At 58.2% G+C, this 14090-nt stretch overlaps 1 protein-coding gene across 1 annotated transcript in view; it reads right to left on the minus strand.

Annotated features, from left to right (window-relative positions):
* The window catches only part of LOC129037485 (probable palmitoyltransferase ZDHHC11B), a 58452-nt gene extending 44527 nt beyond the window's left edge, over positions 1 to 13925 (minus strand). Inside the window, exons 1-9 of the mRNA XM_063665424.1 lie at positions 11219 to 13925; positions 10916 to 11052; positions 8471 to 10477; positions 7076 to 7212; positions 5919 to 6014; positions 5689 to 5823; positions 4732 to 5338; positions 4499 to 4608; positions 3786 to 4007 (exon numbers count right to left, since the gene is read on the minus strand). Coding sequence (XP_063521494.1) covers positions 3786 to 4007; positions 4499 to 4513 — 237 coding nt within the window. The 5' untranslated portion in view covers positions 4514 to 4608; positions 4732 to 5338; positions 5689 to 5823; ... (3 more) ...; positions 10916 to 11052; positions 11219 to 13925. The remainder of the gene's footprint in view (positions 1 to 3785; positions 4008 to 4498; positions 4609 to 4731; positions 5339 to 5688; positions 5824 to 5918; positions 6015 to 7075; positions 7213 to 8470; positions 10478 to 10915; positions 11053 to 11218) is intronic.
* Between the last annotated feature and the right edge of the window lie 165 nt (positions 13926 to 14090).

The raw sequence follows: 14090 nt of genomic DNA on the forward strand, positions 1-14090 counted from the left end.
CCCAGAGACTGAGCTCCAAATCCCTGGGGAGACACCCTTGAATCACCAAGCCACACAGGGTGGTTGAATGAGAGGCCAAAAGCCTTACTGGCAGTGTGTGCCTGTCTGTGCATGCCTGGGTCTGTGTGTGTGCTCACAGAAAATCCATAGCTTTAAACACACATTAAAAAGTAAGGAAGGTCTACAATCAATGACCTAAGTTTCCATCTTAAGATGATAGAAAATAGAGCAAAGTAAACCCAAAGTCAGTTGAAGGAAGTAGTAAAAATAAAAGCAGAATTTTTTTTTAAATGGAGTAAAAACAGGCAAACCATAGAGAAAATTAATAATTAAAAAGCTGACTCTTTTCAAGATCAATAAAAGGGATAAGCCCCAGGAAGACTGATGAAGAAGAGGGAGGAAGACACAAATGGCCAGCATAGTGAGGAAGGAGGGCGCAGCACTCAGACCCTACAGATGGGAAAAGGATTGCGGGAAACACTGTAAACACCTGTATTCCAAGAAATATGACAACTTACATGAAATACTCCAATTTCCTGAAAAACACAACCTATCAGCTAGGCGCGGTGGCTCACGCCTGTAATCCCAGCACTTTGGGAGACCGAGGTGGGTGGATCACAAGGTCAGGAGTTCGAGACCAGACTGGCCAATATGGTGAAATCCTGTCTCCACTGAAAAAATACAAAAATTACCTGGGCGTGGTGGCACACACCTGTAGTCCCAGATACTCAGGAGGTTGGGACGGGAGGATTGTTTGAACCCAGGATGCAGAGGTTGCAGTGAGTCGAGATCACACCATTGCACTCCAGCCTGGATGACAAGAGTGAGACTCCATCTCAGGGAAAAAAAAAAAAAAAAAGAAGAAGAAGAAGAAAAATACAACCTATGAAAATAGAAACAAGAAAACAGAGAAACAGAATAGCTCTTTATCAAAGAAACTGAATTCATTATCAAAAGCCTTCCCATAAGGGAGACTGTTGCACTTGGGGAAAATTCCAGCCAAGTCTAGACTGAGGGGCCTCCTGCGGGCAAAGGCACCAGTTTCTCTGAACAGTCAAAGGCCTGGGAGCAAAACGGATGGAGGAAGGGGGGCTTCAGGGACACAGCAGCCCCATGGCACGTGGGCTCCTGATGTGAGCCACGCATCTGTAGAAAGACTTGTTTCGAAAATTGGGGAAATGGCCATATGGATAAGAACGAATTTATGATGTAAAGAAATGGCTATATAATTTTTAAGTGAGATAAAACATGGTGTTATAAAAATAAAAGTTTGTTAGACACAAACTGGAGCATTTACAGGTGAAATTTCCCGATGTCCGAGATTTTTTAAGGTTACTCGGGTACACATGCGTGTGAGATATAAAACAAGGTTAGCAAAAGCTTCACTGTTGAAGCAGGTGACTGGCACCCGTGGGTCCGCTTGACTGTACTCTCTACCTCTCTATAAACTGAAAGACGCCACAGGAGCAAGTTTCGGGAAGGAGAGACATGGCCTTGCCCATGGCTGAGGCGCTCAGGCTGGCAGGCTGCGGTCCTCAGGGTACCTGCTCACGCTGCATCCAGCCCCTACGCCACCCTGCCCGCACCACAGTGATACACACCACGCTCACCATTTACCAGAGACCTGCTGGGGATGGCCCAGCCCAAGGACCACGCAGTGGTGTTGAGAGGTGACAGCATGCTGGCAGCCCTGGCAGCCCTCACTCACTCTCAGCACCCACTCTGGCCACGCTCGAGGGGCCCTTCAGCCCACCGCTGCACTGTGGGAGTCCCTCTCTGGGCCGGCAGAGGCCAGGGCCGGCTCCCTCCCCTTGCTGGGAGGTGTGAAGGGAGAGGCGTGGGCGGGAACCCAGCGCGAGTTCGGGGTGGGCATGGGCTCCACGGGCCCTGCACTCGGAGCGCCCGGGCAGTGAGGGGCTTAGCACCCGGGCCAGCAGCTGTGGAGGGTGCGCCAGGTCCCCCAGGAGTACCGGCCTGCTGGAGCTGTGCTCAGTTCTCACTGGGCCTCAGCTGCCTCCCCGCGGGGCAGGGCTCAGGACCTGCAGCCCGCCATGCCTGAGCCTCCCCACCGCCATGGGCTCCTGAGCAGCCCGAGCCTCCCCGATGAGCACCGCCCCCTTTTCCGTGGCGCCCGGTCCCATCCACTGCCCAAGGGCTGAGGAGTGCGGGCACATGGCGCGGGACTGGCCGGCAGCTCCACCTGCCCCCCGGTGCAGGAGCCACTAGGTGAAGCCAGCTGGGCTCCTGAGTCTAGTGGGGACTTGGAGAACCTTTATGTCTGGCTAAGGGATTGTGAAGACACCAATCAGCACCCTATGTCTAGCTCGAGGTTTGTAAATGCACCAATCAGCACTCCGTATCTAGCTAATCTGGTGGGGAGTTGGAGAACCTTTATGCCCAGCTAAGGGATTGTAAATACACCAATCAGCACTCTGTGTCTAGCTCAAGGTTTGTAAACACACCAATCAGCACCCTGTGTCTAGCTCAAGGTTTGTAAATGCACCAATCAGTGCTCTGTGGGGACTTGGAGAACTTTTGTGTCTAGCTCAGAGGTTGTAAACACACCAATCAGCACCCTGTCAAAACAGACCAATCAGCTCTCTGTAAAAGGGACCAATCAGCAGGATGTGGGTGGGACCAGATAAGGGAATAAAAGCACGCTGCCTGAGCCAGCAGCAGCAACCTGCTTGGGTCGTCTTCCACACTGGAAGTTCTGTTCTTTTGCTCTTCGCAATACATCTTGCTGCTGCTCACTCTTTGGGTCCGCACTGCGTTTATGAGCTGTAACACTCACCGTGAAGGTCTGCAGCTTCATTCCTGAGCCAGGGAGACCCCAAACCCACCAGAAGGAAGAAATTCTGAGCACATCCAAACATCAGAAGGAACAAACTCCAGACATGCCACCTTTAAGAACTGTAACACTCACCGTGAGGGTCTGCAGCTTCATTCTTGAAGTCGGTGAGACCAAGAACCCACCAATTCTGGACACAGTGTCACCACTTCCCCACTGAGGAAGGCTCTAGTGAGGAATAACACATCTACTTTCAGAAATATGGTTCCAGTGCCCCAAGGCATCAAAGGCAGGCCAACTGTCCCCAGGCCCCTTTGTCCCCACACATCCATGTCTTAGCAACCCTAGGGGGCCTGGGGTTTCTCGCCTGAATGCCACGGTCGGCTGCGGGTAGTGCAGAGCCCACATGCCCCATGGACGTGCACCCTGGGAGATGGGAGCAGATGCAGGCTCCCGCCCATTGGAAGATGATGGGAGCAGACGTGAGCCCCCGCCTGATGGGAGGTGAGAGCAGACACAGATCCCCTACCCACTGGAAGACAGGAGCAGACACAGGCCTCCTGCCCTCTGGGAGATGGGAGCAGACCCGGGCCCCCAGCCTGCTGGGAGATGGGAGCAGACCCGGGTCCCCCACCTGCTGGGAGATGGGAGCAGATGGCCTGACATGGGGTCAGCAGCTGCCCTGTCCAACCTCACCCTGAGCCATGCGGGAAAGGTCTGACACAGGGTCAGTGGCTGCTCTGTCCATCCGACCATGGGCCACGCAGGAATGGCCTGATGTGGGGTTAGCAGCTGTCCTGTCCTGACCCTGAGCAAGGGCTGCACAGAGCACGAGTGGCCACTGGGCCCACCTGCAGGCTCGGGGGATATAGTCTGGCCCAGGGCAGGTGACTGGTACCGCCGGGCAGCCATGGCCCAGACCCCACAGCCAGGTCCATCGCAGGGTTCTCCAGGAACCCCTCCCGCTTAGACCATGCCACGATGAAGAGGATACCACGTAGGCGATGTATTTCCACACATGAGGCAGGAGGGGAATGAAGATCCCGAAGGTGGCTGAGGAAAGGCCCACGAAGACAGCCCAAGTCACCACCTGGAAGTAGTGCAGGGGTAACGACCAGCCGTTCACTCTGGAGATGCGGGGCGGCAAGACCAGCTGTTCATTGTTGAGTATGGCTTCTGGGGTGACGGAACACTGGCTCCCGGAGCGGGTGTCCATCTGCAGGACACAGAAGGGGAGGACCTGCGCCGTCAGCTCCAGGGAGGGCCGGCCCCGCCCACTGTCAGGGAGACCACGGGGACTGGGAACGTGGCCCCCAGGACCAGCACTGACAGCCAATGGCCCAGCACTGCCTGGGGCCACGTTCCCCGCAGAGGGAGCAGGGGTTGGGCTGGAGTCGATGCAGGGCCCTGCCCAGGGTAATGAACAGACATGCTGCAGAATCTGACCCCGGCCAGAGCCAAGTGGCAATGGAAAACAGCTCTGCAGGGTATGGAGGACACTGGGTGGAGGACCTGGCCAGTGGCAGACCTGGGTGGATGACTGAAAGCAACGGGAATACCTGAGCTGTCATCTGGATGGCTGCGGGATGGCTCTCTCCCCACCCGCACACATGTGGGGCTCCGGGTCCCACACCAGGACGCAGCTCAAGCTGCACAGCAGCCAAGGCCTCCCGAGGGCCGACACTTGCCTCAGCGCACACTACACACCTGTCTCATCTCCATAGGCTACATAGAGCAGCTCCATCTCGTCCGACTTCAAGTCACCAAATACTGAATTATTCCGCATCGAAAGCGCGGTAGTGGCACTGGAAAGGTGACTGGGAGGAAGAGGAGAAAGAGAGCATCACTGGACTCACTGGAAGGACTCGGTGTGCAGGCCCCACCCCGCTTCTCCAGGGGCTGAGGGACCGCCTGGCTGGCAGCCAGCATCCCAGTCTCACCTCTCTTGCTCTCCACAAAATTCTCGCTCCTGAGTTTTCCATGTGTAACCAGCAGGGGTGTAATTCACCACCCCTCATTTTACTTCTGCAGGCCAAAGACGGCAGGGAAATGAGCTCTCTGCAAAGGGGTGAGCTCCACAAGCAAAAGAGCTGTGTGGAGACGTGGGCAGAGGGCACCGTCTGTCACTGTGGAGGATCCCAACCAACACACACCACAGGGACCACGCCTGCCCAGGGCCAGCTCTCGCTGTGGGGGACACGGGCCAGGTGTACTGTGCGGTATCCCATAGGGCGTGGAGCAGCACCCCTGGCGTCTCCCCACCAGATGCCTGCAGCACCCCCAACCCCAGTGGGACCATCAACACGTCTCTGGACACTGCCAAACATCCCCAGGAACAAAAGTGCTGTGGTTGAGAACTGTGTTAGAGGGTGAGAACAAGGAGTGTGTCAAATACAACAAAAAAAAGTATCAACAACCACAACAGCCCCAAGAGGAAGAGGGGAGCAGGGGCTGGTGAAGGCAAGTGGTGAAGGCAAGAGGATCCTTCCCTGTGGAGGGCGTCCTTCAACAGGAGACCCAGACCAGGCAGAATTCCAACACCTGCAGCTGGAGGAAAGAACATTCCAGAAACAAGGAAGCTCTTGAGCCAAGGCCATGGTTTGGAGGGAATAGTGAGCTGTCCCATTAGCAGATGGCGTGAGTGGCTGAGGGAGAAAGGGCCGGCAGAAGCAGTGTCCATGCAGCTGTCTGCACGGGAGGGACCCAGCAGAGGTGGAGAAGTGGAGGGTGGGGCCGTGCAGGAGGTCCCAGCAGCAGCGCAGCCAGGAGGCAGCAGTGCAGACGGAGAGGAGAACACACAGGCCAGACCCAAGGCCCAGGGGCCACACATTCTGACCCCTGAAGAGATGTTCTGTAACGCAACAGGGACAGAAACACAAGGACCCCAAAACACTGACCAAGGTGAAGTCCAGTGATGCAACCAAGGTCCCCGCTGTGTGTGTCCCCATCCAACACAAGTTTCATTCCTGTCACTGTAACTGATCTCAATCCTACCCATGCGAAAATATGAATCCAGGTACAGTGAGGAAACCCTGAAGCAGGAATCAGCAGCATTTGCCATCACTCCACTAAACCCCCGCCACCTTCCCTGCTCCAGCCGGCTCCTAGGATGGGACTATGGATTTACCTTTGTTTCTTCTCTCGTCTTTGAAGCCCAGCGTGGGGAAGCCTGGGAGCAGCTTACTGGAGAGCAAGCTCAAGTCCACTGGGTGGGTCTCCTCCTCTGCAACACAGACGTGGCAGGCCGTGAGCGGCAGGCGTGACCCCAACGCGGTGCCCCAGTGCAGTGCCATGAGCCCTTTCTCCACATCACAGTGGATGTGATTGGTGCGGGTGGGGGGACTTTATAATGATCACCTGAAAACAAATTTGCAAAAGCCAACTACCATTCTCAAAACTAACTTCATTTCAATTTCATTTCTTTATCACCCCAAAGTCAACGCAATAAAAAATACCGCATCGCTGGCCACCACACCAGCAATACTTTGAGAACATTTTCAAATGGATCACTCAACAATTCCAAGAAGAAATCTTGTCCTGCGTGCTCTAACAGCGAAACGGTGGCGTGTGCACCCGGAGCGCATGAATCTGACAGCATGTCTGCCACGCTCAAGTCACCACCCACATACCACTCATGGGATCAGAGCAGGAGTTCCTCAGTTCCCAACCGGTGCCTCGGTCTCAACACTCTCTTAAGCTAAATATGGATCAACAGTCTATCCTCTTTAGGAAAATAAGCTGAAGATTATATAGATCAGCCCGTTTTTATCCTTCACACACTGGAGAAAACCACGCTGGCATGGTGGAGCTGGGTGAAAGACAACCAGCAGGCATGCGGGTGAGAGCGAGGGAAGCAGGAATCTAGAGGCAACCCTTGCCGGGCTGCGTGTTCCTCATGTGAGCCCGTGAGTGCGTTTCAAACCCAAGTGAGTCACACTTTCATTCAAAGGACAAGCCTCTTAATTACTCCCAGGCCAACAAAGCGCCCCTGACGGGCTGGACAGGCCTAGTGCACGCCATCCTTTGACACCGTCCTGGACATAATCATCTAACAGCTCTTCTTTTTCTAAGACTGCTTTCCAGATTCAAGGAGCAGGCTGGGCCAGCACTCCGGTCTTTGCTGAAGACTGAGTTTGGGATGTGAACCCTTCCTGATGCTAGTGAGGTTTGGCCTTAGAGGCCTCTTGGCAGCTTTTCAGGAACGTGGCTCGAGTCCCGCTGCTCACAAGGAGCCCTGACTGAGGTCTGACCAGCACCACAGCCCTGCGAGACGGCTGTCCACACCTCCACTCGGTGCACATGTCCTCCAACTCCAGCGACAGCTTCTTGGCCACCCAGTCCTTCGAGGGGTACCTCGGGGACTTGGGGCGGGGGGGGTCCTGTTGGCAGCTTTGGCGGGCTTGGCCTTGTCAGCCATGTTGCTGTGGAGGAAGGAGAAGAGAAAGGTGTCACCTGGGCCATGTCCCAGCTGACCGGGGTGCAGCCCAGGAGACCCCACCATACCAACAAGCACCAGGATGTGGCGAGGGCTGAGATGGGCAGGCCCTCCTGGGGCTGGGCGTGGGGCCCCTCAGACACGTGGAGCCAGCTGCCCCGTAGGCACACGTGTCCAGCCCTGGGCAGAGCAGAGCCAAGCGAGGTCTTGCCCACTGCCGTCACTGGGGCAAGGACCCCCTAAGCCAGATAAAGCCAGCAGCACGCAGAGCCCAGGGTGGGAGCTGAGCTGGGTGCCAGGGGCTCCAGGCCGAGGAGGCTCAGGGTGTGACTGGCAGCATCAGAGCCTATCCCGGGTCCCCTCCCTGCCACAGTTCCACTGTCCCTCCTGTGGACGCCCGCTCTGCAGCTCTGGAGGACACCTCGGGATCACACCCTCCCCATGGTCTGTGACAGGGCACCATCCTCCGGGAGGGTCCACAGCAGTCGTGTGACAGCCGCTCCCTCCCCAGTGCAGAGCCTCTGACCTTAGATGGAGCTTTAGGCTGGGGAGGGTGTGTGATGGCCCTGGGGGCACCTCAGGATGCTCTTCCCAGGAGCCCTGGGCCTGCCGAGCCCACGGTGGCCCCGGCCAGGGGAGGGGACTGTGAGTGTGCAGGGCTGAGGCAGTGGTGGGGGCACCGGTATCAGGGCACAGGGACGCCCTCTGGACTTTGTAAGGCGCCCGCCCCCAGAGCAGGCGGCTGGGCCGTGGGGCTAAGATTGAGGGGTGCCACCCAGGCAGGGCTCGGGGACGCAGGGCTATGCCACAGGGCAGGGCTCCCGAGGCTGCCTCCCCACCACACATGGGCTCTGGTGAGACCCAGTCAGGCCCTGAAGGACTCAGAGTGAGGTGCTGGACTCAGGGCACGACAGCTGCTTCCCCAAGGGGCCTGGACGCCAGCTCGGCCGTCAGCACTGCACTGAGAGCTGAACACGGCCTCTGCCCACAGACACAAGAGCCGGTGGGAGGGTCCGTGCCGAGGACACAAGTAGGTGTCCCAACCCTGGGACTCATGAAGCCCTCTCAGATTTGGAGTTCTCAGCACCAGTCATGGCCAAAGTGTGGCTCTGTCATCGTGGGGGTCCTGAGTGTGACCCCTGCTGAACGTGAGATCCCACAAATTCCCCCAAAACAGCCGGAAAAAAATCCAGGGGCACTCCCTACACAGAGGACCTTAAGGGCCTCAGGCCCCACCCACTCACCCTTTTCCCTGGAAGGCACCAAAAATGCAGATGCCAACCCAGTGGAGGACGCATGGGCAGGATCCTGGTTGGGGCAGGGCCGCCTGGGGGCAGGATCCTGGTGGGGGCAGGGCCGCGTAGGGGCGGGATCCTGGGGATGGAAGGGCCGGGTCAGGTGTCCGAGCCAGGAACAGTTTCCAGTTTTATCGCTGACACCATTTCTTTGTCTGAAACAGGAGCTTCTCACGGGCCTGGCTTGTGTTTCCCCTGGGCCTCTGCAGCAGGGGTCGCTGGACAGGAGGAGCGGTTGGGAAATTACCAGAAGCGATGGCGGGTTTTGTGAGCACCCAGAACAGTGGTGGGCGTGCGGGTCAGAGAGAAAGAACCTTCTGGGATGCTTCAAACTCAGGGCTGCGTTCTGTGGTCTCATCTCCTGTGGGGACGCGCCTGAACAGAGACCCTTATTCATACACCTCAGCGAGTCATCTGAGAACCTGCACCCCGTGGGGCCCGTCTGGGAGCAAAGGGATGAGGGAAGCCCCTCGGAGCCACCTTCAGGGCTCACGCAGGACGTCCCAGCCCATCAGCACATGCTTTGCACGAGTTTTTGGATAAGCTTGGAGGTTGGCCTTGGAGGGCTGAGCGGGACATAAACCGTCCTGCCCTCATGAGGCCTATCAGTTGGGACAAGTGATAAATAAACAAGGCAATGAAACATCAGGCAGCGAGGAGTGAAGAGGAGAAACTGAGGCAGGTCAGAGGGAGGCCAGCAGGCAATTTCAGACCCGGTGGAAGAGAACGTGCGTGAGCAGAGATGCGGGCAGGTGAGAGTCACGGTGCGTGAGAACGGTCCAGCCTGCGGCCCCTGCGCCAAGGTGTCCCTGAGCCCCTGCTGGGCAGGCACCACCTGTGCTGGGCTCAGCCCCTCTCAGCACAGCAAGCAGCATGAGATGGCATGCATGAAAGCACGGTGGGGGCCGTGGGGGACAGGGCAGAAAGGAACGGGTCAGGCCATCGCCAGATCTACCGAAGACAGACACTGGCTTCAAACGTTCTGATGAAAAATGCTTCGGGCCAGGACTTGGATACCCACGTCCACTGTCCCACTCACGCTGAGGGGAGTGAGGCCACCTGCAGTGGGTGTGAGCTCAGAGATGTGGCCACACCCCTGCGGAGGGTGCTTGGTGACTCTGGGCTTCCCAGGAAGACGAGGGTGACAGCCGTCAACAGCCGAGAAGAAGGAGTAGATGCAGGAACCCATGGCCATCACACGGGAGTGAGGCCACGGGCGCTTTGGAGGGCTGAGAACCAGGCCCAGAAGCTTCTAGAGGGAAAAGTGGAACCCGTTCCAACTCAGCCCCGGCCTTTCTGCACCAAGGGGTAGAGCAGTGCCGACCTCAGACGCCAGCTGCCAGAAATGCTTCTAAAGCCCGCCTCTGCGTGGGGTGTGTGCTGAGGAGTCTCACACGGGGACTCACCTCAGAGCCCATCCGAGCTTCACTGTTCTAGGTTCTTGTAGTTTTGTTTTACCTCAAACATGGATTAGCTTAACAAAACATTTTTTTAAAAGGTTTTTAAACTAAAAATGACAGAATGAATTAGGCGCGACGTGCCGCTGTGGGAAGACAGCCAGGCTGCTGCTGGGTCTGGAGGAGCAGGACGCGGGCCACAGACCCGGAGCAGGAGCGGAGGAGACGGGAGCCGCGCTGTCTGTTTCGCTTCATTAGACCCATGTGCTGTTTCCACAATGACGGTAATAAGAATACATTTAATTTTAAGAGAACATGGAGGTGTCAGATGGACAACGAGCCTGGGCGGGCGCCTCTCCCTTGGTGCTCTCCACCGAGCATGGCATGCAGCTGTGCCAGCTGCTTCTCCTTGGACAGGCGTCCTCCACTTTCCCAGTTTCTGGGTGCAGCGCACCTGAGCCCTGAGTGCAGACCCTCACACCGTTTCCCCCAGAGGCTCTCCTCTTTCACCATGAGGGAAAAGAAGGTTGTGTAGCAGAAGAGACTCCAGGAAGACAAACTGCTCACCCAGGGGTCAAAGGACAAGCTCCAGGCGTGTACCCACCATCTCCACGCGTGTGCCCTGAACCCCCAGGGGGTCCCTCTGCACTCCCAGACCTGTGCCCACCATCCCACATGTGCCCTGCATTCCCAGGCCTGTGGCTTGCATCCAGGGGTGCACCTGCACCCTCTCCCACTGGCCAGCACCTCCCAGGTAGGAGGGACGTGCCCAGCCCTGCCCTGACCCAGGTGCCTGCTCACAGCACATGCCCCTTCCCTGGCCAGGCCCCACAGGAGCCCAAGTGGGGCCCAGCCAGGAACTACTTGCAGGCTGAGCCCACCCGACTCGCGCCCCCACCCCCAGGGCCAGGACCTGCTTGGAGGCTGAGCCCACCCCACTCCCACCCACCCCCAGCGCCTCCCCAGGAAGTCAGGAGGATGGCGCCTATGGGCTCACCCACGGGTGTGGGCAAGACTGTGTGGTCCAACTGGCATCTTCAAAACAGGCTTGGAGAGGGCAGAAGACGAGGGCAGAGGTGGCACCACAGACCTCAGAGTGGGACAGGCAGAGGCAGACCCCAGAGGGTGGCTGTCCTGGGGAACGAAGCGTTCTCGCTGGCCGGGGAACACCTGTCCCAGGTGCGTCACCAGCTCCAAGGACTCGGCCACCCAGGCGGGGCTTTGTCCCAGACACCCCAGGCCACCTTAGCCCCAACCCCACGTGCTGTCCCTGTTCCCAAGAGGCCCCAGGGAAAATCACCTGGGCCCCATTTGTCAGAATGAATCTCCTGGGAAATGCCTTCAGACTGGACGCTGGACTGCCAGAAGCCAAACCTACAGAAAAGCTGCCAGAACAGAAGTGACAGGGCTGGAGAAACAGCAGCCCCAGCCTCTGATCACGGAGCTGTCCAGGGGCTGGAAACCCGGGTGTCCCTGTGGCATCAGTAAGCAGGGCCAGGGGCCAGGCACTAGGATCGACCAGGGCTCTGTCACTAGGAACGGGGGTCTCTCACTTGGGCCAGGGGATTCTCACTAGGACCAGGGGTCTGTCAGTCACTAGGGCCGGGGCCTGTCCCTTGGGCCTGGAGCCTGTTACTAGGACCTGGGGTCTCTCACTAGGGCCAGGGGTCGGCCCCTTGGGCCTGGAGCCTGTAACTAGGGCCTGGGGTCTCTGTCACTAGGGCCAGCTGCTGTTCTAAAGGTAGCAGCAGCCTCGGTGCTCCCTTGTTCATTGCCCACGCCCACGCTGGGGTGGCACCAACAGAGCCTACACGATCACTCTCCACATGGACGGCTGTGGGGTGGCTGAGCCTTGCTGGTGGAGGAGGCTGGTGGACAGGCCGTGCTCACATCAACAGCAGTGCCGGGTCAGAGGTGGAGGCAGGAGCCACGGAGCCAGTGGGAGTCACCACCCCTCTCAGCTCATCACCCCTCCCTGGCGCCTGAGACCTCAGAGTCAGCCCTCGGCCCTCGTCAGGCTCTGGCCTCCCTGAGAACCTCTGTCCTGGTCACAAGTGTCCTGCAGGCCCCCTGGGTTGTGCTGGGCTGGACCAGGCCAGGATGTGATCTCTGACAGCTCCACCTGCCCTGGAGAAGCCACCAGGAGCTTCTACAGCTGCACCCTCCAGCTCGCTCCTAGGCAAGTGCCCATGGTGGGACAGCAGCTTGCGCCTCAGTCTTCTCATCCTTGAAGGAGTGCAGCCCCCTCCCCATCTCCCTCACACCCGATGGCCTCATGCAGGCACAGCCCGAGGGAGAACCTGTCTCTGCGGAGAAAGACACTCTGTGATGGCAGCCGACTGGATTCCACCAGATCCCGAAGGCAAGCATTCCTCGGGAAGTGACCAGGCTCGGAGCATCCGGCACGCACGCCACACACTCAACCCAAACCTTCTGTTAGCTCAGGTTCCCGGGAGCCCTGCATGCTTCTCCCTGGCAGGAGCCGGCGCTCGTGCCCTGGAGAACTCCCTGTTCAATGATGACAAGGCGTTCCCTGGTGATTTTTGGAGGCCTGGGGCCTGGGTGCGAGCTGCTCCCTCTACCCCTGGACACGCTGCCCAGGAGTCCAACGTGCTGTGACCGATGGATGCCCCTGGCAGGGGCCATGCTGGCTCAGATGCCTCTCACCAACCCCTTCCTTCCATGCCCTCAGGGCACTGGCATCCAGGAAGCTGTGAGGGGCACACCGTGCTGCAAGCTGATTGGGTAACAGGTTGGGGGAGTGGGGGCCAAGGCGCTCAGTAGTATTCAGGCATCTCTCAGCTGGCGACAGGAGCTGTCCCAGGCCCTGCAGGTGGGCCTGCATGCCAGGAACTCCTGGGGTCCCTGGTCCTCTCTCCATGGGCAGATTCCCATGCAGATACCCCGGCCTCCGCAGGCTCAGCTGGGTGTGCTGCCGCTGGGCTCTTCAGAACCTTTACGCCAAAGTCCTGTCCATGGGGAGCACCCTCCACCCCGGGCTGGCAGCCATCACAGCCTTCAATCCTGCCCAGAGTCCCTGGAGACTGTTGTCATTAAACCCCACTCCTGTTTAGGAAACCCCAGGGCCAGACCTCACTGCCGGAACGGGACCCTCTCGCGCCTGCAGGTGGCAAAGCTCCCGAGGGCCTGATGGACCCTCCAATGCCCCACAGCCACAGGTCCACATTGCTGCCGAGGCCCTGGGATGGCCCCTCTGGAACGCCCAGTGTTCCATCATGACCTGGCCCCAGGACGCTGACTGAGGCAGCGGAGGGGATCGGGACCAGGGGGAAGCAGCCCCCCAGTAAATCTAAAGCACAGGCATGGCACAGCCCTAAGAGAGACCTTGTAGGTCCCTGGCCAGTAGGACTGAGGGGAAAGTCCCCACTGCAAGGCGCCTCCTGGGCCCACGCAGTGTGGTCCTGTCCTCACGCTGCCCACTGGGCATTCAGCCTGGACAGCTCTGAGCTCCAGAGACCCTCGCTGGTGAACAGGACAGCAACATCAAGGACCACAGCGACCCAAAGCCCCAGAAGCAAAAGCCACCCTCACTGGGGAAGGAGTGGACAGAGCCCCCGTGGAGCTCACTCACCACTCCTGTCCCTCCAAAGGGCCTCCTAGGACCCGGGAGCCCTGCCTTCCTGCCGAGGAGGTGCTGCCCCGAGTAAACAGGGTCAAGGAACAAAGCAGCTCAGCCCCCACTCCTTATTTCAGAGCCCATTTGAGCGCAGCACAGCCCTTTGGCAGACGGTTCTTGTTTTTCACTATCATCGCACATCACTCCTGCTCCCCCGAATTTTTCCTGTGAACGGCCCCACTCTTCTCACCCCTGGGCGCCTGTCAGGCAGTCAGAGCTCCCAATCAGACCAAAGCTGGCATTTTCGAGTCTGTGCACACCCCACTGCAGCACAAGACGCAGTGTGTCTGGAAGTGGTGGGTTCTTGGTCTCGCTGACTTCAAGAATGAAGCTGCGGACCCTCACAGTGAGTGTTACAGTTCTGAAAGATGGCGTACCTGGAGTTGGTTCCTTCAGATGTTCAGATGTGCCTGGAGTTTCTTCCTTCTGGTGGGTTCATGGTCTCGCTGACCTTAAGAATGAAGCCGCGGACTCTCGCAGTGAGTGTCACAGCTCTTCAAGGTGACACCTCTGGAGTTATTCATTCCTTCCAGTG

Source organism: Pongo pygmaeus, chromosome 4 (assembly GCF_028885625.2).
Source record: "Pongo pygmaeus isolate AG05252 chromosome 4, NHGRI_mPonPyg2-v2.0_pri, whole genome shotgun sequence".
NCBI lineage: Eukaryota > Metazoa > Chordata > Mammalia > Primates > Hominidae > Pongo > Pongo pygmaeus.